The 22772-nt window shown below is 58.4% G+C and overlaps 1 protein-coding gene across 14 annotated transcripts in view; it reads left to right on the top strand.

Annotated features, from left to right (window-relative positions):
* The first annotated feature begins 440 nt into the window (after positions 1-440).
* The window catches only part of ADGRB2 (adhesion G protein-coupled receptor B2), a 36401-nt gene continuing 14069 nt past the window's right edge, over positions 441-22772 (top strand). For 8 of the 14 annotated variants that reach the window (XM_032495778.1, XM_032495774.1, XM_032495771.1 and 5 more), the window contains exons 1-9: positions 3625-3874; positions 7635-8445; positions 19223-19306; positions 19559-19723; positions 20899-21063; positions 21686-21850; positions 21946-22113; positions 22188-22289; positions 22442-22548. In XM_032495778.1, the coding sequence (XP_032351669.1) occupies positions 3704-3874; positions 7635-8445; positions 19223-19306; positions 19559-19723; positions 20899-21063; positions 21686-21850; positions 21946-22113; positions 22188-22289; positions 22442-22548 (1938 nt within the window). In that variant the 5' untranslated portion in view covers positions 3625-3703. Of the gene's footprint in view, positions 868-3624; positions 3875-7634; positions 8446-19222; positions 19307-19558; positions 19724-20898; positions 21064-21685; positions 21851-21945; positions 22114-22187; positions 22290-22441; positions 22549-22772 lie in introns of those variants that run through there. The other 6 variants (XM_032495780.1, XM_032495784.1, XM_032495783.1 and 3 more) reach the window with 3 other exon arrangements.

The following is a 22772-nucleotide window of genomic DNA, read 5'->3' as shown; positions in this document are numbered from 1 at the left end:
ATAAGCATATGCAAAGTTCAGCGCACACGAGTGGCACCTGCATGCACGGGGATATGCAATTTGCAGTGCACATGGGGGAGGGGGCAAATGCTTCAGCCCTCAGGGCCGGGGAGACCCTGGCTGAGCGAGATGCCTTCAGCCTGGGGTATCGCTGGAGGGGTGCCGCGGATCGCTTCATCCTGCGGTCCAGGAAGCCGAAGGCGGGGCGGGGGCTTACCCGGGGCTTCTCCCGCGCCGGCGCCTGGGGCCCAGGGCGGGGAGGGGGAGGGTGTGCTTGGCTCGGCTGGCGCTGCTCCCCCTTTAACAGGAGGCGGCGCGCATCGCCCCCGCCCCCCGCCCCTTCTCCCGCGGCTCCTCGCGCCCGGCCCGGCGCGCGCCCCCTCCCGGGCCCGGCCCGCGCAGGCGCCGCGTCCCCCCTCGGCCGTCACTCGGCCCGGCGCGCGCTGCGGGCAGCGGCCGGAGCGGCCGGAGACACCCGGTTCGGCGGCGGCGGCGGCATTTGGAGACAGAGGAGGATGCGGCGTCGGCTTTTAGAGCCCGGGGCTGCGGCCGCCGCCCGCGAATAGGAGGCGGCGCGCGGCGCGGGCGGTGCTCGGGGCGGGGGAGCAGGGAGCGGGGGGTGGGGGGCGGCGTGGCGAAGAGGCGGCGGCAGGAGCCCGCGCCCGGCCCGGCGCCCGCCCGCCCCGCGCTGCTCCGCGGAGCCTTTTCTGCACCCGCCGCTTCCCGGAGCGGGAGCTTCGGCCCTCCGCGCGGCTGCAGCGAGCTGCCCCGCGCCCGGCCAAGCCCCCGCCTTAGGGATGGCAAACTTGCGCCCCGTGGCCGCCTCCGCCAGCGCCGGCCCCCGCTCCTGCTGCTGACGGCGCCCAGGTGAGTGCTTGGCCCCAGACCCCGGCGCGGTCCCGAGTTTCCGCACCAGTCCAGACTGGGGGCGCTCCCCTCGCCTACCTCTGCTGAATTCTCCCCCGCCCGAACTGAGTTCGTTCGGTATCTACCCACTCCTATCTCTTTGGGAACTTACAAGCCTGGGGCCAAGGTCCCCCTCATCTCTTGTGAGTCCTTTTTCTGCCTCCCTTCCCCTTCCCCATCTCTGCCAAAGCCCCTCGCCCTCCCCCGGTCCTGACCCAGACCTACCTCCATCGCTGTCTCGAGTCTCTCCCCATCTAAGCCTGGATCCCGGGGTGCGCCCCCATTCTTGATTAGAGCCCCTCTCTCCAACCTGCAGCTCGACTGTGTCTCTCCCTTGAATCCTCCCCCATCCTCGTCTGGATGCCGGACCCTGCTCCTCCCCTCCACTTCATTTCTGCACGGAGTCCTTTCTGTCCCTATCCATGTCTGCCCATAGTTACTGCCTTTCCCCTGCGCCGGTTCCCCCACCATGCTTCCCCTCTTACTTCTGTCCTGATTGCCCCCTCCCCCATATCTGCCCGGTGTCCCGCTATCCCTCGCCAATCTCTGCTGCAAGTCCCCTCCCCCTCTGCCTGGACCTGGGGCCTTGCCCCCCATGTCTGCTCCGAGCCCCTTCCTCTCCATCAGAGATCTCTACGGGCCCCGCATCCTTGGTTCCCTTGTCCATCTTTGGTCGGAGTCTCTCTATCCATCCCCCATCCTTCTCCTCCCACCCCCGGGGCATGGAGCCGGGCACCAAACGCACCCTCCCGCAGCTCCGGGGGCAAGCATTTTTTTTGGGGGGGCGGGTTGTAGGTGGTGGAGTTGGCGGCCACTCCCGCAGTCAGCTCCGTCCGAGGGAAGTCCTCCGCGCCACGGCGGGTGCAGAGCGGGCGAAGGGTCTGGTGCCTGCGGGGGGAGGGGCTCCCGGGCCGAGAGATGCTGCCCGCTTGCCCGCCTCACCAGCTGCTGGCCGGGCCCCTGGGTGTCCTCTGGCGCCCCCTGCCCGCAGCCCTGGACCCGCCGCCCCTTTTCCTCCGGCGGGCAGCTCCAGGTTTCCGCAGCGCACCCGGAGCAGCAGCGGTGGCTGCGGGACTGGCGCTGGGAAGTCCCTGGGGAGAGGAGGTTGGTGGGCGAGGCCGGGTGCCCTCTCGTGCTAACAGTGCCAGAACAGTTCCTGGTTGTCTGGCCATATGCTCTGGGGATGGGATGTGGGGTGGGATGGAGAGTTTAACCCAGCAGCAATTCAGGAGCCCTTTGAGCTATCGGGCACAGACCAGCAGGACTGACCCCTGGATTTGAGATGGTCTATCTGGGCTTGTTTGGGCTTCGGTGGGTGTCCCCAGGGAGCCTCTATTTGTCTCCGCCAGGGCAGTACACACTAGGTGGAGGCTGGGGGCAAAGGTGGGCTCTGTCTGGCTTGGGCTTGGAGTAGGCAGTGAGGGAGTCCACCTGGCCCTGGGACAGAGCAGGAACCTAGGGATCATCCCCTGAGCCACATGGGGGAGGGTCAGTGTGGACTTTGTGCAGGGGATGCCCTGGTGGTGGTGTGGGGGCATAAGGGAGGATCTTCCCTGGACTAAGATTGGCAGAGAGAATTCCCCCTCTTCTTCCCTTTTCTGCCTTCTCTTTTCCTTCTCCTCCCCTCCTCCCCCCATCACTCTTCAGGAAGGGATAGGTCCAGACTGGGATGTGTGTGTGATAGGCATTTGTATAACCCAAAGTGAGTTCCCAGCTTGTCTCTTGTCATCTTCCCTCCCTCCCAACCCCCAGGTCATGGAGCTGAGTAAGTAGCTAGGGACTCGGCTTTTGGTTGGATGACCTGGGTTCAAAAGCTCTGTGACCTGGGCAAGCTACAGAACCTTTTTGAGCCTTAGTTGGCCCTCTATAAAATGGGTCAGTGGTAATAGCCTTACATCACTTCTGGGAGAAATGATACTAGATTGTATAGTGTCTGGCACCTAGTAATGCTTAACAGTGATAGGTGTGTTGGGCTGTTTCTCAAGGCCAACGTCAGGCCCCTTTCCACTCCACTCCTAATCCCAGGGTAGAAGTGCAGAATGGGTTTTAGTGACATCACTCCAACCTCCAGGATAATAAAGCTAGAAGATAGACAGGCCCATATGGGTCTCAACACCCCACTAGACTCCTCTGGGATCAGCTCTGGCCAGAGGATCATCGGTGAAAGGCCAAGGCCTCTGAGGTCCTGGTTCAAGTGTAGAGGCTAGGGAGGTGGAGGAACCCAAGTCAAGTCCCCAAAGGTAGACTCCCTTTTAGGGGGGCCTACATGGAAACTCAGTCACAGAGGATCACATGGGGCACAAGGGAGCCTCTACCTCCTCACAGGAGAGATGCCATCAGGAACTTTCTAGGGCAATTAGTGCTCCAAGTCAGAATTAGGGGGTGATCTGACCAGAGGGCCCCAAGAGTTTGAAGAAACCTCGCTTTGGAGGACAAGGAGGAGAGGGGGGCCTGAATCTGTGACTTTCTGCCAAGCTGGGAGTCCTCTGGGCGGTGTCGCTGGGCCTGGGCCCCACTCGGGAGTGGTAGCCTCCCAGCCTCCCAGCCTCCTGCCAGCCGGGGCAGCCCTGACATTGGGGAACAAAAGCTTTCGGTTCCTGTAGCAACGGCGGCTCCAGCTGCTGCAAAGTTCCGGGGAGGCGGGCGGAGGGCGGCTGAGTCACCGCCCCCCCCCCCCCCCCCCCCCGCCACCCGCGCGGCACCGCCCCCGGGGGCTGGGGGCCGCCCCTCGTCCTGCTCCTTGTGGTGGGAGGGTGGCCCCCACCCCTCGGGCCAGCCCACCAGCTCCAGAGGCCGGATGGAGGGTGTGCGCCCTCTTGGGTGCCAGAGCTCCAGCAGAGGGGGATCCTTGAGGACCCTGCCCCCACGGCTGGTGCTAGGGCAGGGGACCCGGAGGCCCCGCGTGGGGGGTCCCTGGCCGTGCATTGGCCTGGGCTTGACCGCACAGCGAGAGCCCAGGAGGCAGAGGGTGAGTGACGGGTGGGCGAATTGGAGCTGCCAGGTGGATAAACGCGACGGATGTGCTCACCGCCGCGCCCCCTCCCCCAGCCGCGGCCCCTCCCCAGTCTGAATGCCAGGCTCCTGGCTCTAGGCCGCCCAGTGCCCCTGCTTCCAGCCTGCCAGGAGGATGGGGTCATTCTCTGCGGTCCCCGGAGACCCAGCTCTTGCCCTGAAGTGCCCCTCCCCACCGCTTGACGACCCATGCTCCCTCCCATCCCAGTCTTGTCTTGGCCTTTCCAGCTGCTAGAAAGCCTCGGATTCCCTCGTTGGTGCAGAAAGGAACCCCAGGCCTGTGGGGTCTGGGATGAAGTGGTCCCCAGTGTGCTTGGGCAGAGGGTGGGATTCTCAGATTTGCCAGGGGCAGGGGGCATGCGGTGAAGGGAGCCCATGGCTGGAGGAGGGGATCCCTGAGACCCTGAGATTACTCCAAGCAGCTTGTCACCTGTCTCATCCCAGAGAGGTCCTGAGGGAGGCGGCCTTCTGATTATCCTCCGCATCAACCTCCTGACTGAGGTTCTTCCTCAGAGCTGAGCTCCATACCCCTCCTGTCCAGCTCTGTGCCTGGAGGGGTTTGTGGTCTTCCTGGGCTTGCAGGTAGCAAAGCTACCCTGAGGTTTAACCCAAAGAGCCTTCAGAGGCAGCACCCTCCACCGCAGCAGGAAAGAGGAGAGACTGTGAAGTTCTGAGAAGAAGGGGGAGAGGATGGTGTGAGGGCTCTCCCTGTGCCAGGCCCTGTGCTGGGAGCTCACCAGGAGGCTGAATGGGAAGGTATTTGTAATCCTGAGGGCAGGGATTGTGTCACCTCTCCACAGAGGGGGAAACTGAGGCTCATGGAGGCTACTCACTGCTAGTAACCACTTGAACTTCCTGTGAAGCAGGGATCCTTCCAGGTCCCTTCCCAAGGAGGTGCTCTCTGACCACCTGGAATTGGGCTCTTTGCCTTATTTTGTGGATGGATAGTGATCTAAAAGGGAGTCCCTAAAACATCTTATGTCACAGGAAGAACAATGAGGTTCACACATACCCAAGGTGAAATACCAGAATTGGTGTGAAGGGGATGTCTGAAGGAGACTGAATGGAAGAGGGGACTTGGATAGAATTTAGAGGTGGCTCAGTCCTGAATAAGTCAGGTTGTGGCTCTGGAGGATGTGGACCTAATGCGTCTTGATGGGTTGGAGCGATAGAGTAGGGAGCAGTGGAAACTCAGGAGGTGGGGCTGGGAGCCTGAGCCCTCAGTTTCAGGAATACAGAGGAAGGAGCAATGGGTGAGATCCTGCCTGATACTTGGCTGTCATATGCTGAGCTTCAAAGAACCAAACACCAGTGTGTGCTCACACTAGAGAGTACGTTTGCACTTGTGCGCGTGTGTACGAGTGTCTGGCACTTGACAGCCTTGTACACGTGAGTATGTGCACTCTGTGTGCATTGAATTTACTCACCTGTGGTTTACACCGATCTCTGTGCATGTCTGTGTGCATGTGTATCTCTTCACATGCAGGACACCTGGCTACACACGCATCTGTGCATCCATGCTTCTGTATGCATGTGTGCAGGGCCCAGGAATATCCAAGCCCACACGTGTTGGTGTGTTTGTGCTTGGAGAGTCCCTGCCTGCTCTTAAGTGAGGGAGGTGAGGCCACTTTTAATGAGCCCCCACCTCCCCTCCGCTGAGCTACAGCCATGGCCTGAATTTTTCAGCCTGCTTAAAAATAACTGGGGGCAGCGGGGGGATTGGATGTCACTCATCATCAGTGGCTGGCTTCGCTGGTGCCACACCAGGTTGGGCAGGCTGAATGGTTTGGGACAGGGAGGATGTGGGGTGGGGCAGGCCAGGGGTCTGGTCCCTTTTTCAGCTCTGGGAGGGTGGGCAGTGGAGACACCCCATCCCGGTTTCTGCTGAATAAATTCCAGGCGGGTCTTTGGAGGATGGGGTGGGGTGGCTTCTCCCCAGAAAGTGGGCCTGCCTTGAGCCTACCTCCGCACCCCACTGTGGCCCAGAAGGGGCAAGTGCGCATCTGTAATTGGGGTTAGGCCTGGCTCAGAGTGGCAGCATGTGGGATCTGGGACAGTGAGGAACTCCCTGGATGCTACAACGGGATTGGAGTTCTGGGGTTCTCATTTCCTGTCCCCCGACCTCCAGCCACTATTTAGATTCCTGAACAGCCATGGGAAACCTGTCCCCTGGGTCCCTGGCTTCAGGGGAGCTGTGTCTTGGGACAATCTCACCACACCTGAGAATTATCCTCTGTTTGTGATTCAGTTCCCAGAGCTAATAGCTTGTCCATCTGGTCTGAAGCCTGAGTAGCAAGGAAGGGGACAGTGCAGAAGGCTATGGGTGGAAGATGGAGAAAGCGGGCTGGGGCCTCAGGTCCTGGACTCCAGTCCTAGCTTGGTTTCTCTGGGGTGATCTTGGGCAGCTTGCTTCCCCTCTTGGAGCCTCATCTTTTCTTCTTTAATATGGAACAACGAGGCTCTAGGGACCCGTCCAGTGCTGTGAGTGATGCTTTGGACATGGAAGAGGCAGGCACTCCTGGGGGCAGGGCTGGAAGTGGGGCTGAACCAGCCCAGGCGCAGAACTCTGCTCTCTGGGCAGCTGGGGTGGAGGATGTGCAGGCTATGGGAAGTGGCTCTGCCCTGGCCAGGTGGGTGGGAGGGCACCTGCAGTCCCCCCTCCCCCATTCCGTGTCCACTCTGGCCTGACTGCCTTGTGTGTCCGTCAGCATAGGGCTTGGGTCCCAGTTGCCCTCCCATACCTGGCGTACATTCACACCTGCTGGGAGCTCAGCTCAGTGCTTTGGGGGCAGGTAGAAATCAATAGACGCTGATCTCCAATCTTAGGAGCTTGAAGACTCATGAGATGACTGAGCTAGCCCTAGGGAGATAGCAAGGGATAGAGATCACAATTGGGTGATGCAGACTTTCCTGCTGTGGGGGCTGTGGGAACTAAGAGCAGGGAGATGGCTTGGTAGCCTCCCCGGAGGGATTGCAGGCCCTGAGCCAGGCCTTGGAGGATAATCCCATGGTGGGAGTAGAAGAGGGTTAGAGGGGAACAGCCGCACCCATTTTGCAGATGTCTGACCCCCTCGTTTCCACCAGGAAAGCCACAGCAGCAATAATCATCACGTTCATACTCACGATGCCCTCCTGTGGGCGTGGTTCAGGTTGGGCGCAGTCCCTGGCACACGCAGGCGGTAACTCCTCCCCTTTCTCTCCCACTCAGTTAAGCAAGTGAGTGAGAATGACATTGTTCCGGGAATAACTTGAATTGCTCTGATTTATAAAAAAGCAAATCATCGTCAAACATCGCTGCTTTGACGATTACTGCTGGGTTATGTGTGACATGCCTTGCAGCTGATCACGACACATGGCGACTGAGAGCAACAGCTCTGGAGAATACAAGTTGGGTGGTGGGGATGGGGCTGGATCTGAACGTCAGGCCGAGATGTTTGCAGTTGATGGGACTGACAGAGGAACCACAGAATAATAATCACAACTGATGTGTCTTTTAAGAGCTTACAAGATTCCAGACACTCTCCTGAGTGCCTTCATTTAACAAGAAAGGAAATTGAGGCTCAGGGAGGTCAAGTCCCTTGTCTAAGATCACACTGGTGGACCTGGGTGACTTATCACGGTCTTAACCACGGGCCCGTGACCTGCGGCTAGCCACAGGAGATTCAGAGCCCATGTTGGCTGTGCTTGGGGCCACTGACCACTGTCTCTCTCCACAGGGCAAGGGACATAGGATGACCCCAGCCTGTCCCCTCTTACTATCTGTGATTCTGTCCCTGCACCTGGCCGCCGCCTTCGACCCTGCCCCCAGCGCCTGCTCCGCCCTGGCCTCGGGCGTGCTCTACGGGGCCTTCTCACTGCAGGACCTCTTTCCTACCATCGCCTCGGGCTGCTCCTGGACCCTGGAGAACCCAGACCCGACCAAGTACTCCCTCTATCTGCGCTTCAACCGCCAGGAGCAGGTGTGCGCCCACTTTGCCCCCCGCTTGCTGCCCCTGGACCACTACCTGGTCAACTTTACCTGCCTCCGGCCCAGCCCCGAAGAAGCAGTGACCCAGGCAGAGTCAGAGCTGGGGCGGCCGGAGGAAGAGGAGGAGGCAGCGGGGTTGGAGCTGTGCGGCGGCTCGGGTCCCTTTACCTTCCTGCACTTCGACAAGAACTTCGTGCAGCTGTGCCTGTCAGCCGAGCCCTCGGAGGCCCCACGCCTGCTGGCGCCCGCTGCCCTGGCCTTCCGCTTTGTTGAGGTCTTGCTCATCAACAACAACAACTCTAGCCAGTTCACCTGCGGCGTGCTCTGCCGTTGGAGCGAGGAGTGCGGCCGTGCTGCTGGCAGGGCCTGTGGCTTCGCCCAGCCAGGCTGCAGCTGCCCTGGGGAGGCGGGGGCTGGCCCTGCTACCACCACGCCTCCAGGCCCTCCTGCTGCCCACACCCTGTCCAATGCACTGGTGCCTGGGGGCCCAGCCCCACCTGCTGAGGCCGATTTGCACTCGGGGAGCAGCAATGACCTGTTCACAACAGAGATGAGATATGGTGAGTATGAGCAGGGCCTGGGACTGGTAGGTGTGTCCAGAGGGCTGATGGTGCCCATCTTGGCGGGTCCTGGGGCGTTCAGGTAGTTGTCCACCCATGTCTCCTCTGGGTCCAGCCTGGTCCAGGTGTTGGGGTCACCAAAGTGGATTGGGGTTAGATCTCACTCTTGTGAAGGGTTTGCAGTCTTGAGTGGATGAATAGGGGCATAGATCAGACAATGCAGCATGGTAAAGCCAGGGAGGGGACCCCTAACTGGACAGTCAGGGAAGGAAGTAATACAGGAGCAGAGATCAGAAGGACAAGTGGAAGTGAACCAAACCAAAGGAGTGGTGAGGGCAATCCAGGCAGAGGGAGCAGTATTTACAAAGGCCCAAAGCTGGGAATGACTGTGGCAGGCCCTGGCACTGCAATTGACAAGTTTGCCTGGAGGCTGGAGGAGGCAGGGAGCAGGGATGTCTTCTGCCCACACGGGTCAGTGATTTTTGGCTATGGCCCCAGGGTCAGGGCAGAGGGAGGCGCAGAAGAATGTGCCTGGGTGAAGAGGCCTGAGCTTCGAGGCTGCTTTAGAGGGCTGGCCTGGCTCAGCTCCCAGTGTCCCCTGTGTCCCCACTCTGGACCCACGTCTTCTTCTGGGACCAAGGCTGCCAGCTGCTAGAGCTTCCTGCTGACTGGGCGAAAGCTCTCCGAGCCCTTGAGTCCTGCCTGCTCCTGCTCCCACCCCAGCTCCCTCAGCCATGGCCACCTTCTGCCGACCCTCCTTCCTGCAGCTTCAAGACTCCAACGCCCTCAACTGGGTCCTACATGCCTGCTGAATAGGGCTGGGCCAGGGACTGGCCAGTGGGCCTAGGACATAGGGGTGGTAGGGAGGCAGATCTGGGATCTGGTTTCTAGCTCTGGTACTAACAGGGAGTTCCTGCCCCTCTCTGGGCTTCAGTTTCTCCATTTGGGATACTAGGTGCTGGCCTACCATCATGAGGTTGTCACACGGGAATGGAAGTCAGAAGGGGCATCTGGATCTGACAGAGTGTTTACAGGGGATATTGTGTGAGGGCTGCTGGGGTATTGGAGGCATATGATCTGTTCCCATGCCTCTTGGGAGTTGGGAGCTGCCTTTGTTACCTTGAGTAGATCCTTTTTTTTAATATATCAGTTTTTTCATCTGTAAAATGGGAAGACACCCCTGATTTAATTAGAAGGGGTGTTTATCATGCCAGTGGCTTCTCCCAATGCTTTGGGGGAAGAGCTTCTTGGTCTCCCCCATGAGACATCTGGCATCTTGCCCACCCATGGCAACTGCCCAGTGGCCTTGCTCTGGCTTCTCCCCTAGGCCAGCTTGGCCTCTAACAGCGGTCGATGAAGCTGTCCGAGTGACAGCCAGGCCGTGGGCAGGGTACGGGCCCTGGAGGCTGGCCTGGGATTTAGTGCCTGCAGGAAGAAATTGAATTTTGCTTCTTTGTCGAACATCGGTGGAGAGTGCCAGGCGTATATCAGGTGGTTTATGGTTCTTCCTGCCTGGCCACAACTGCCTGTCACTCTGTGGGGGCCTTCCCCATTGTGCTCGGCAGAGGGCTGGTTCTTTTGTCTGGCTTTCCCTGCAGTCCATCGGCCCAGTGGTCTGCAGTGGATGGAGCAAGGCTCTGCCCTCCTGGGCGGGCACCATCTGGGCAGGCTGCCATGTGGAGCACAGAGCCAGGAGCAGCCAGCTGGGCTTGGCTGAAGCCGGAAGCAGGAGTTGGTTGGGAGCCGGGGTGTCTTTAGGGGTCAGAGGGGGCTGGTGACAGGAAGGGCACCATCGTCCCACTGTCATCAGAGCCTCTGCAGGGGCCTCTGGGACTGAGGGTGGGTGGACATTGGATGCCGGTTGTCCCTGGCCAAGGGGCCTGGTATCTTCTCTGAGCAGGAAGCCCTGGGCTCCCAGCTCATGCCCCTTGTCCTGCTTGGCATGTTTCCTGGCTGCTCCATGGGGTTGCCTGCAGGGAGGGCTCTTGTGGGGCATTGTGGGGTGATGTGGCATCACAAGTGGGCTCACAGGGTGCACTGGTGCCCAGAACTGGGCTGGCACAGCCCTTCCTCTCCTGTGGCAGGCAAGAGGCTTTTCCTCTTTGCCACTTCTTCCCTCTGCCCAGCCTCTCAGGGGCAAGAGTTGACAGGCACACAACTCAGTTTGTTCCACGCAGCGCGTGGCATCTGAGGGCCAGTGGCATCATCAGGGCCTGAACACTTTGCCTGGTGGCAGCACCACCTTGGCCAAACCCTGGGCCTCACCTCCATGCTTCCCTCTACCTCCTCCCCACTGGGCCAGTTGGACACATGTACCAGCTGCAGGAGAACTGGCTGGCACATGGAGCTGCCAGATTGAGAACAAGATTGGTGGGATGGTGGTGAACAGGAAGAGTGAGGCCCTTGTCCCAGCCCCTCTGCCAGGCACTGGGACAGCGGAGTCAGGCTCACCTCTGGGACATCCTGGGTAGGACCAATGGCAAGGCCAGGCAGGGTGGAGCTGGGTTGGTACTGGCAGAGTGGTGAGGCTGGGAGCAGAGTGCCCTGGCCCGCCTCAGAGCTGAGTGTGTTTGACAAGAGGGTACAGGCCCCTGTTAATTTCACACAAACTGCTTTTGATAGATCTCTTGTTATTTTTGGTGAGTTGAGCCATAAATTTGTGCCATCTTGCTGCTGCAATCTGTTAAGTGGGGGGAGAGGAAGAAAGGGAAGGCAGGCAGGAAAGAGCTCGATGGAGGACGGGCACGGAGGCTGGCTGAGGCCGGGGTAGGGGGGTAGTTGTGGAAGTGGGATCAGCTGCAGAGCCCCGCTCCTGGGGGCTGGTCGCCAACCTGCAGTTCCTGCCCACCGACCCTCTGGTCCTGAGATGTGGCTGTGTGGGGTGACACCTGGGAGAAAGTCTTTCACTCTTACAGCCTCCTTCCTCCTTTGCCACACTCCCTGCGTCCTCCTCAGGGGCACTGTCCCACCCTTGGCTGGTTGCTGCTTAGCCACCCTCCCTGTCATCTAGGCTCCATTTGGGAGGCCTGACCACCAGTTGAGTCTGGGGTCCCCTGAGTGTCAGGCCTGGGAGGCAAGAGTGGGTTCAGATCCCTCCTCTGCCACTGCGGCTGCATGACTTGGACAAGGCGCTGGCCCAGTGGTTCCTCCTGATCTCTCTGGGTGTCACTCCCCTGATTCAGCCCCCAGTGACTCTCCACTGTGGCCCAGACTCCTGGGCCTGGCATTTCAGCCCCACCCCTGACCCAGCTGCTACCTGCTTTCTCTCTGATTCTCTCTTACTCTCTCAACCCGGGCTCATCACTGGCCCCGGAACCCCCTGCTTTCTGGCTTCCCTGCCTTTGCTTGGGCTGTTTCCCTCACCTGGAATGCCCTTCACCCCAGTTTATCCTTTGCCCCATCCTTCCAAGCATAACTCAAGTCCTGTCTCCTTTAGGAAGCTGCCTCTCACCTGCTCAACCCAGTCCTAGATTGGCTTTCTCTTCCTTGCCCAGGCCCTGCCAGCTTCCTCTGGCCAGCTTGGTCTGGGGCAGGAAGCAGAGCCCTATCTGCCTGTATGGGACTCAGACATTGGGGAGGCAAGGCCTCTCTGAGTGGGGTCGTGGGGAGACCTAGCTCATGTGGTACATTTCCTGGAAGATCCTTCCAGCCCATATCTATGCTGCCAGAAATCTGTGTGCTCCATCACAGGATGGAGAGTGAGTGGGGCACAGACTCCCCCAGACATCTGAGTGGGGATCGAGTCCCATCCCATCCATCACACATGTCTTCATGTCTTTATCAGAGTGGAGCTGGTGCCAGGCCTTGGACTGGCTCCGAGTGAATGAGATCTGAGGTGAATCAGACACACCTTCTGCTGTCTGGTCGGAGAGAGTGACCACTAGTGTACAGTGGTGGTCAAGGCCACAGGCTGAAGTCCAGCCCTGGGTTCAATCCCTGACACCACCACTGACTAGCTATGTGACCATGGGCAAGTTTGCTCCCCCCAATTTCATCACCTATAAAAGGGGGATAGCAGAGCTCTTCTGCAGAGTAATGATGAGGATTAAGCAAAAGAAGGTGGGTAAGTGCTTGGCACTGTACCTGGCACGTGGTAAATCCCTAATAAATAGTTGTGTGTTGTCATAATTTCATGTGATAGGTATGATGTGCATAAGCCAGATGTCAAGGGAGGAGGAAGAGTGAGGGATTAAACCACAAAGAAGGTGATTCTGAGTTGGGTTTTGAGGAGTAAATAGGAATTCACTAGCCTGTGAATCTTTTCTTTAAAGCAAATTGCTTTTTAAATTGTACGTATTAAAAAGAAATTTCATATTGTCAATGGAAAAAGAGTTTTCACTTGTCTGAAATAGACGATAACCAGAAAAACAACCACACTGAAAACAGTGATATTATTAAATTCTAGCTAGAAGCTCATCTCTCCTGTTAGAAAGAGAAGTTAGCACGTGATGGGGGTATGTTAAAGTCTCAGACTGCACAGAAACCTTCTTTCTCATGCATTTGGAAGGATTAAAAGGAAGGTGGCCATATACTTTATCATCTGAACCAGAACATTTTCGAGATTATAATTACATCAAGGTGGCAGGCGCAAACTGCACTATCACAGGCAGACTGGCAAATAGTCACTCTATTAAAGAGAGACCTGGAAAGGGGATCACTTCCTCAGACCACGGCCTAGTGTTGTTTCATGGCACGTTTGTGAGCCTCCCCAGATCATTTCCTGGTGCAAGGGGAAGGGCTTTCTAGGTAGAGGAAACAGCCTGTGCTGGGGCATAGAGTGTGAACATGCTGGGTGCAGGGAGCTGTAGCAGACTGACGTCTACTAGAAAGTAGCCCCAGAGGTGGGAGATGGGCCCGAGGCTCTGACTGCTGCCCCCAAACGCTGGGACCTCACCCTGTTGGCCAAGGGCTTTCAGACAGCGAGAAGTTGGCATCGTGGGGGAGGCAGAATGAGTCAGATGTGGTCCCTGCTCTCTAGGAGCTCCTGGCCACATGTTGGAGGTGGCAGGGACCCAGCTAGCTCTGTTGGGAGGCTGGGCAGATAGGCCAGTAGCTCTGGGAGGAAGTCATCAGAGGGGGACTGGCATCCTAGCTGGGGGTACCTAGTTGATTTGGACTGCAGAGGTAGAGCCTGGAATTTACAAGAGCCACCTTCCTCTGCCCCTGTCCCACTGGGATCCTAACGCACTACTGAGGGTGAGAGCCAAGGAGGGACATGACAGAAGTGTTTCAAGGGGATCGTTTGATGCTTGGGGCTCTGGGGCCTGCATTAGGGAGGACGCAGAGGGACCAAGGAAGGGAGGACTGCTTTGTAAATTGCACTGCTCTCTCTCCGTGGAAGTGATGATTATCGTGGTTATTTTTAACACATTCACGACAAAGGAGGCTGAGGGGGCTGGACTGTGTAGAGTTTAGGGGGCAGGTTCTGCAGAGCATGGCATAGCAGGTGTGTGCAGTTCTGCTCAGTTGGCGGAGCGCCTGTGCCCACCCAGTGCCAGGGGTGAGACTAGAGGCCCTGTGTGGTTGGGGTGGAGGAACCCTCAGGGATATTTGGCCCATGTTTGCTAAATGCCCATCTTGTGTCTGGCTGCTCAGAGTGGGGCCATCTGTGCTAGAAGGTCAAGGGAGACTGAGACCCTCCCTCAGGACCCAGGAGAGGGATGAGCCCAGGAGACTCACAGCTGCAGCAGGAGAAGGAACCCACACACCCAAACCTCTGTGCAGTCAGCCTAGGGAGGCTTCCTGGAGGGGGTGGCACTTGACGTCTAGAAGATTTTGGCAGGCAGATTGAGGCTGAGGAAGGGCATTCCAGGAGGAGGGGACACCATTAGCAGATGAGTGGCGGGAAGAAAGCATTTGCATGTTCAGTGGATAATGACAGGGGTGGCAGCCCCTTTTCATTGAGAACTTATTATGCTCCAGGTGGACCATATCTCTCATCTTTTATTCTCATGATGAACCTGTGGTAGGAAGCGTCATCTCTATTTTCAGTTGGACATTTTGAAACTCAGAGAGGTGAGGCGACTTGCCCAAGGACACACAGCAAGACTGTACAGACTTGGAAATCAAAACAACATCTGTCTGGCTCTCAGATCTGTGTCCTTCCCATTGGCCCACGTGGCCTCCCAGTGTGCTTGGCTGCCTGGTTGGGAGAGGGAACCAGGACTGAACAGGTCAGCAGGGGCTAGGGCATGCCAGGCTCAGAGGTTTACACTGTGGCTGTAGCAGTGGGGAGCCACCGAAGTTTCCTCAGCAGAGCGTATGTGGCTGGAGCTGGGCCCCAGGGGATCACTTTGGAGGCTGCAGAGAATCAGTCTTACCTGGGGAAGAGGGGGGAGTAGATGTGCAAAGGAACAATGGGAGAGTGGTGAGAAAACAGGATAATAGAGGCAAGTATTGGGGGGCTTTGGTGGGCAAGGGAGTAACTTGAGATCCCGTGGGAAATAGGAAAGGCATCTGTGAGGAGGTCGCAGTTGAGCTGCATTTTGTCAGAAGTGGCACAGTTCAGTGGAAAGAGCACAGTCTTCGGAATCAGGCAGGCCAGGGTTCAAATCCTACATTGGCCTTTCTCCAGGATAAGCCCTTGGAACCTGTACCTCATTAGTGAAATGGGAGAGCCCATCCTAGGGGGGATTAAATGAGGCAATGTGGAGCACGCAGTGACTGGCATGTGGGATTTGTGTATGAAATGTTACCTTCTTCAAAACAAAACAAAACAAAACAATTAAGAGATCATCCAGGGCTGAGTGGGGAAGCGGGTCCCAGGCAGCAGCCAGGTGGGAAGGCTGGTGGCTTGTAGGACTGTGAGCATCAGAACCCCTCATCCAGTCAGCTTACGGTGCTCACTGGGCAGGACGCTTGGGACCTGGGGGTGCTTACACCCCTTCCTGGACCCTTCCTTGTCCTCTTGGCCTAGCTTCCTCTCACAGTCCCGCTGCTCTGGGCCCAGAGCTGCCTGGGGCCTGCACGTGGTGTATGCTGAGTAATTGTTTGTCTCAGTAGGTGACGTCTCTGGTCTCAGGTGTCGTCGTCCCCCCAGGGAGAACTGTCTTTCACCGGTGGGCAAATACATTGCTGGTCTCTCCTCTGAGGGAGGCAGGGTTGGGAGGAAGGGAGGGTAGTCAGTGCAGGCCCCAGCTATGTGGCCTTGGGCTTGTCCCTTCCCCTCTCTGGCCCAGCCCAGGAGGCTAGAAGAGGACTCGAGAGCTGGACCTGGGACATGGGGTGGATTCTAGAAACCACTGACACCACCTCTGGTGATATTGTGGGGCTGGCCAGCAAAAGTAGAGGGCGTGGGTATCACAGGAAGCAATGTGGGTCCACGACTACCAAGTCAGGCTGGTCTCTCCCACGGCTGTGTTTGATGGGGTTACTGAATGCCAGGCTCTGGGATGGAGTGTGGGGTGCCACAGACAGTAGTAATGGCCAAGATGCCAAAAAGAAGCTGGATGAGAAGACTCCTGGCTAGATATGCAACAAGTCCAATGGCATCTCCAGCATGTTTAATAAATTGGTGTCAGACTTGGGGATGGTCTAGGTGGAGGGCTGCAGGGCAGAGCTGATACTCTAGTGACCCCCAAGGGGTAGGGGGAAGCTAGGAGCAGTGTGTTCATTGGTGTTTATTGATGTTTCTCCCAGCCAGATTCTGTGCCTGTGTCCACCATGGTCAGGGAAATGGTTCACACACAGCTTTCCTTCAAAAAGGGCTCTTGGGTGAGGGGAAGTTCAGACACTCAGAAGATGGACTCATCTGTGGTTAGAGGGTACATACCAGAACGGGTAGCCAACTCTGCTAGGGGAGTGAGGGATAAGGAAGACTTATATACAAGAGGTCATTTGAAGTGGGGTTTGAAGGTTAACTAGGAGTTTTCCAGGCAAAGAAGGTGGGGAACAAGACGATTTGAGAGATGATGACCCTATTTTGGACATGCTGAGTTTGAGGGCTTCCGTCAGGGGACCTGTTCAGGAGGCAGGAAGCTATACAGAAGAGTAAAGCATGGGGCATGGGCCTGGGGACAATGACTTGGGAGCAGCCATTCAGGGGGGATTAGTGAAGCCTAAGGGAGAGGGTGTTATACTGTGAAAACAGGATAAAGTGTGGATACCAGATCGGGGAAGCAGCAGGAGGATAGACAGTCAAGGAGGCGGGGGACAGAGGAGCCAGAGAGGTAGGAGGAAACCAAGAGAGCCAGGGAGGGGAGGGTTTCAAGGCCGGAGAGTCCGCAGGGCCTAGTGCTGCTGAGGGGTCAAGCAGGACGAGGCCTGCAAAGTGTCCCTAGGATTTAGCAACAAGGAGGGCACTGATGACTCTGTCAAGAGCAGTTTCAGCAGAAAGATGTGGTCAGAAGCCAGACTGCAGTGGATTACCAGGCGAAGTGACCATTTGAGCTGGGACGTGAGTGGCAGGTAAGAAATGGGAGTGCCAGCTGTTGACCACTGAGGGTTGGTGAAGAGAAGCTGAGGGCAGTAGCCAGAGAAGGCAGGAGGGTCAAGGGAGAGTGCCCCTCCAGACCAGAAGAGGCCCAGATTTGTTCACAGGCTGCCCGAGGAGAGGAGAATGCTGACAAAGCACTGAGGGGAGAAAGGATGATGGATGGAGGTCTCCTGAGAAGGCAGGAGGGCTCAGATGCAGGACCAGGCTGAGGGGCTGGCCCTTCTGAGGAGAAGGGCTACAGGAAAGTGTGGGGTAGGGGAGGTGGGGCGAGAAGTTGGGGGGCTCCCATGCCATGGCCTCCGCTTTCTCTGTAAAGGAGCTCCTCACAGAGAGGGAGTAGGCAGAGATGGGCTTGAGGGGAGAAGGCAAGATCTGGCCCCATGCACCCAACGGATGTGCGGCCCTGAATCTATGGTGGTGCCAGTGGGCACAGCTGTAGATTTCTTCAGCAGCCTGGGTGTGGACGTGGAGAAGGCGGTTTGTCATAGGGCTCTGGGGCTGGGGACTGGCTGAGCGGGTGTGGTAGAAGGGCTGGGTTGAGGGGGTTCAGGAGCTGCCAGGTGTGGCACCAGCAACTCTGTGGTCCTGATACAGGTAGGGCCCAAAGTGAGGCCAAGGGGAAGGGGGATGGCACATGCTGTTCAAAGGGAGGGGGCCCAGGGGACTGAAGGGTGATGGCATGTGAGGGTGCAGAAGGGGTGCAGGTGGTGAGGGGAGGGGAGATGGTGAAAAGAAGCCAGATAGTTACTGCCTTCTGAGCATCCCCACATCCAAGCAGGGCACTGAGGGCTTCATGGCTTCTAGTCAGGGAATCCTCAAGTCAGCCCTCAGGGTAGCGGGTTTTCTGAGTATTGGTCTACAGAGGTCAGAAAACAGGATCAGAGAGGCAAAGACACTGGCCCAAGGTCACACAGCTGTCCACACCCCAGTTGGGACCAGGGTTGCCTGACACTGAAGCTGTCTGGGGTTGGGGGGAGGGAGCCTAGGTTTCAGAGATGGTGGAGAAGTTTTGAGTATGATGAAGATCAGGTCCTGGGACTGGTGGCTGAAGTGGAGGGAGGCCTCAGGAATGGATGAGACAGAAGCTGGGCTGAAGGGCAGCTCAGGGCCCCCCCTGGACAGCAGGTTTGCTCAGAGTGGTCACTCTTCATCCTAGTCAAGAAGAGCTTTCTCTCAGACGCAGAGCCTAGACTGGGCGGCAGGGGCCAGGAAGAGGATAGGCTGGATTCCTTCAAACACAGAGTTCCTGTTCAGTGCTGGCCTGGCTTTCAGAAATGGGAGAGAGCCTAGGGGTCGGGGAGAGGAGTACCTTCTAGTCTGAAAGCAGCATGGGCTGAGCCCTGTCCCAAAATGCTGTTCTGGTCCCACCTGCCCAGCAGCCTCTACCTGGGCTGGGAGTTTCTCCTCTGGACTGATGTCTGCCTCCATCGCCACTACCCAGCCTCGGGGAGAGGGCCCAGATGAGCTCACGTCTGAGCAGGAGGAGAATGGGAGCTCCCAGCCCCTCCTCCAGGGCTGGTGGTGCTTCCAAGGCTTAGACCAGACATCATAATCAGGGCGGCCAAGAGCCCGGTGAGGCAGGGGCCAAGGCAGCAGCAGCAGATCCGGCCACAGGGCCATGGGGAGTAGAGTCTGCTGGATGTGAGTAGTAGAGTCTGCTGGATGTGAGCACCTGCCCTAGGCCCTTGTGTCTCAGTGGAGTTTTGACCTGTGCCTCCAGGTCATAGTCCAGTGATGCTTGGGAAGCAGAATCCGGAATCCATATCCCAGGCCCAGCCCCTGACTTGGCATGAATCGTGTCCCAGAGGCAGGCTTTCGGGGTGGCCGCTGCTGCCCAGCTTGGCTGTTTGTCAGTCCTAGGAGTCATCCCTGTGAGGGAAAAGAGCCTGGACTTCAGGCTAACCAAGCTGTGTGATCTTGGACAAGTCACTTCACCTCTCTGGTTTTCAGTTTTCTCATCTTTAAATGGAGGGGAATGGTCTCTTATTTCCCAGGGGAGGGTTAGAGGTGATAGGTGTGGACAGCACTTGGCACAGAAGCCTTCCAGAACTCATTAATAGGAGTTGCCATTCCTCTCCAGTCTCCCCCAGTCTGGCTGAGGCAAGAGGAAAAGATTGTCGTGAGGCCGAGGGTGAGCCCTGTGTGTGGCCTTCTGAGCCTCAGTTTCCTTATCTGTAAAATGGTGGTGGTAGGGCAGGGGGCAGGACATGATGCTCTCTCAGCATCTCCTGCAGTTTGTTCCAGACCCACAGGCTGAGGGCGAGCAAGGCTGCCCTCTCTGCGCCACACTGGTAGGACAGAGCTGGCCTCTGCTGAGCCCCTGCCACCACCTCCATGTTCCAGGTGAGGAGCCGGAAGAGGAACCGAAGGTGAAAACCCAGTGGCCGAGGTCTGCAGATGAGCCTGGGCTATACATGGCGCAGACAGGTAACTCGGGCCCGCCTCTTCCTCTGTGGCGGGGGCCCGACTATGTGATGTCTGGTGGCATGTGTGCTTGGCGTGTGCCCGTCTGTGTCTACGTCCTGGAGCTCATTCGTGTCTCTCTGCCACGTGAGGCCTGTGGGCAGGGCGGGGTTGCCTCCTGAAGAGCTTGTCACTTGGGGTCAGGGTAGGAGGATGTCCATGAGACTGAGGGCTTGGGAGATGCCCCCTGCCGCCGACGCTGTCCCTCTCTTGTAGGCGACCCGGCAGCTGAGGAGTGGTCCCCGTGGAGCGTGTGTTCCTTGACGTGTGGGCAGGGCCTGCAGGTGCGGACCCGCTCCTGCGTGTCCTCCCCCTATGGGACCCTGTGCAGCGGGCCCCTGCGGGAGACCCGGCCCTGCAACAATTCGGCCACCTGCCCAGGTATGCCCGTCCTCCCCGTCTGGTCTGCCTGCAGGGTCAGGTCCTGCCTGGGACTCGGGCAAGTTCATCTTCCACAGATGGTTGGTTGCCTCCTCCTTTCATTCAGCAAACTTGACTGTGCCTAGCCCCACACAGGGCACTGGGGACACAGATGAATCAGACCAGGGCCCGCGCTAGCTGGCTTGGTTCTGGACATATCACTCCCCTGATGCCTACGTTGTGGTAATCAAGGCTCGTCTTTTTACCCTCACCGCCCTCCATGTTCCCTGTGCTCTGGCTACACCAGCCCCTCTTGCACTTCCCACCTCCCTGCACTTGCTTATTCTCATCCTATCCCTGCCCTGCCTCCACCTTGGCTATTAAAGTTCAGCCTGTCCTTGAAAAATCTAAGGTAGATGTCACTTAAAAAAAATGAAACTTTTCCTGACCATCCCCTCCCTCATCTGATTCCCCATCCCACTCCTCAGGGAGCCTCCCCTAGACCCTGAAGCCTTCCTCAGTTTGGCATGGAGTTGTTGAGAATGCGCATGTGCCTGCGGGGACAGCCTATTCGCCAGGAGGGTGCGGCAGCTTCAGCGGGTCCTGCTCCTTGCAAGGGAGTGAAGTAGTGCCTAGGCCAGACCAGCTCCTGGCTGGGAACTTAGAGTAGGGCTACCTGGGAAGGGGTCTTGGCAACTGGGTGTGTGCCAGGAGCTTGCAAAGGGCTGGGGCAAAGCTATGTTCTAGAATGTGAGCTCTTTGTGTCAGTGTCTATGTAGAGGTCCATGTCTATTTGTATGTCCATGCGCTTGGGGTCGGGAGGGGCATTCTGTTGCCCCAGGCCTGCCATGTTGGATTCTTGCTCTAGGTCTGGGGACAGGGAGGAGTTGGGGGGTGAGGTGGGGTAGATTTGAGTCCTTTCGCGGGCTTTCCTGTGTCCCCAGGAGAGGAGGAACCCTGGCTCCCCTCCTGGGTTGATTCTAGTCTCCCCTTCTGGTGTCCACAGGTGGCACCCAGTGTGAGTTGGGACTAGAAGTCTGTGTCTTTAACCTCTGGCCCAAAGGGCGGAGTCCTGAGGCCCAGGGCAGAGCCAATGAGGAGTGGTGGCAGAGCTGCCGGAGCTCCTGATTGGTGGGCGGATGGCAGTGGGCGGGGCTAAGGTGCAGCCCAACCACCGCCCACGTGCTTCCTTGCAGTGCACGGCGTGTGGGAGGAGTGGGGGTCCTGGAGCCTGTGCTCCCGCAGCTGCGGGCGGGGGTCCCGGAGCCGGATGCGGACCTGCGTGCCCCCCCAGCACGGCGGAAAGGCCTGCGAGGGTCCCGAGCTGCAGACTAAGCTCTGCAGTATGGCCGCCTGCCCGGGTCAGTAGCACCCGTGGGCTTCCAGGCGGGCGCTGCTCAGTCGGGTGGGGGTCGGGAGAAGGGAGGAAGTCAGGTCCAGTGCCCTGCCCCTGGGGGTGGGGCCATAAACTTTGACCAAGCATGGGGAGACTGGCAAAGTCTACCTGCCAGCGTGGGAGGTGATGTGGCCCAGCCCTTACTTGGAGTTGGCACCCTGTGACCCCATCAGAAGGGAGCTGCTTGCCAGTGCCCCTTCCCCTGAGCCCTGAGCCACCGTTGCTGTTCATAGCACTTTGGTGCTCATGGCCAGCTGGGCTGTGAGGGGACACAAAGCTGGGCTTAAGTGTGGACAAAGATCAGAAGATAGCCTGGGGCCCATTGCAGCTAGCCAAAAGAGAGCGTGAGCCTCAGTGTTGTCTGGAGAGGGGTCCTGCGTTCCTGGAGCTGGTGTCAGGCAGGCAGGCCCAGGCCCAGCCACCACCAGCTCACCCAGCCCCCCTTCATCCACCCCTCTCCAGTAGGCCTGGCCCCATTCAAAGTCTGAATACCTAGGAGGCTCTATCATCTCCCTGCGGTGCTCTGCCCCTACCTGTCCCCACACCCCTTGCTCAACGGCCAACCCTGCTTGTGTCTCCCCATGCAGTGGAAGGCCAGTGGCTAGAATGGGGTCCCTGGGGCCCGTGCTCCACGTCCTGTGCCAATGGGACCCAGCAACGCAGTCGGAAGTGCAGTGTGGCGGGCCCAGCCTGGGCCACATGTACGGGGGCCCTCACTGACACCCGAGAGTGCGGCAACCTTGAGTGCCCTGGTGAGTGCGTGGCGCAGGGGTGGCAGGTGGCAGCCCTAGCCCTGGGTGGGGGGAGGTGCCTGGGGCCACTCACGTCCCCTCTCCACTCTCTGTAGCCACAGATGGCAAGTGGGGCCCGTGGAACGCGTGGAGCCTGTGCTCCAAGACGTGTGACACAGGCTGGCAGCGCCGCTTCCGCATGTGCCAGGCCACAGGCGCTCAGGGCTACCCCTGTGAGGGCACCGGAGAGGAGGTGAAGCCCTGCAGTGAGAAGAGGTGTCCAGGTACTGCCCGCCAGACTCTGGGGCTTGGGGGACAAGCGTGTGGGCCTGGCTGAGCCCCTCCGCTGTACCCACAGCCTTCCACGAGATGTGCAGGGACGAGTACGTGATGCTGATGACGTGGAAGAAGGCAGCTGCTGGCGAGATCATCTACAACAAGTGCCCCCCCAATGCCTCAGGTGAGGGCTGGGTGGCCCTCCCCACAGGCCCCCACTGCTGCTGTTCTTGCCATCTGAGTCCCCAGCCTCTTTGAGCCTCCATCCTGAAGTATGGAGTGAAGTGGGTGAGAGCTCGGCCCCCACACTCAATCCTCTGTCCTGTCTCCTGGCAGGGTCTGCCAGCCGCCGCTGTCTCCTCAGTGCCCAGGGCGTGGCCTACTGGGGGCTGCCCAGCTTTGCCCGCTGCATCTCCCACGAGTACCGCTACTTGTATCTGTCAGTGAGTGCGCCCTGCTGGGCTGGGGCGATGCAGGATCTGTCCTAGACTTTGGTGGGGGTGGAGGGAGTTGATTCTGCTCATGCCTACTTACCTTGGCATACATATGCTGTGCCCACTTCCGGCTGGCTGTGCCTCTCCTTGTCTGGTAAACTTCTACTTATCCCTCAATGCCTGACTCTCAAGTGTCTTCCCTTATCCCTGGTGCCTACCTTTGTGTTCCTACA

The sequence above is a fragment of the Camelus ferus genome, chromosome 13 (assembly GCF_009834535.1).
Source record: "Camelus ferus isolate YT-003-E chromosome 13, BCGSAC_Cfer_1.0, whole genome shotgun sequence".
Classification (NCBI taxonomy): Eukaryota; Metazoa; Chordata; class Mammalia; order Artiodactyla; family Camelidae; genus Camelus; species Camelus ferus.
The sequence above is the reverse complement of the archived record's forward strand: the minus strand, read 5'-3'. Positions and strand labels throughout refer to the sequence as shown.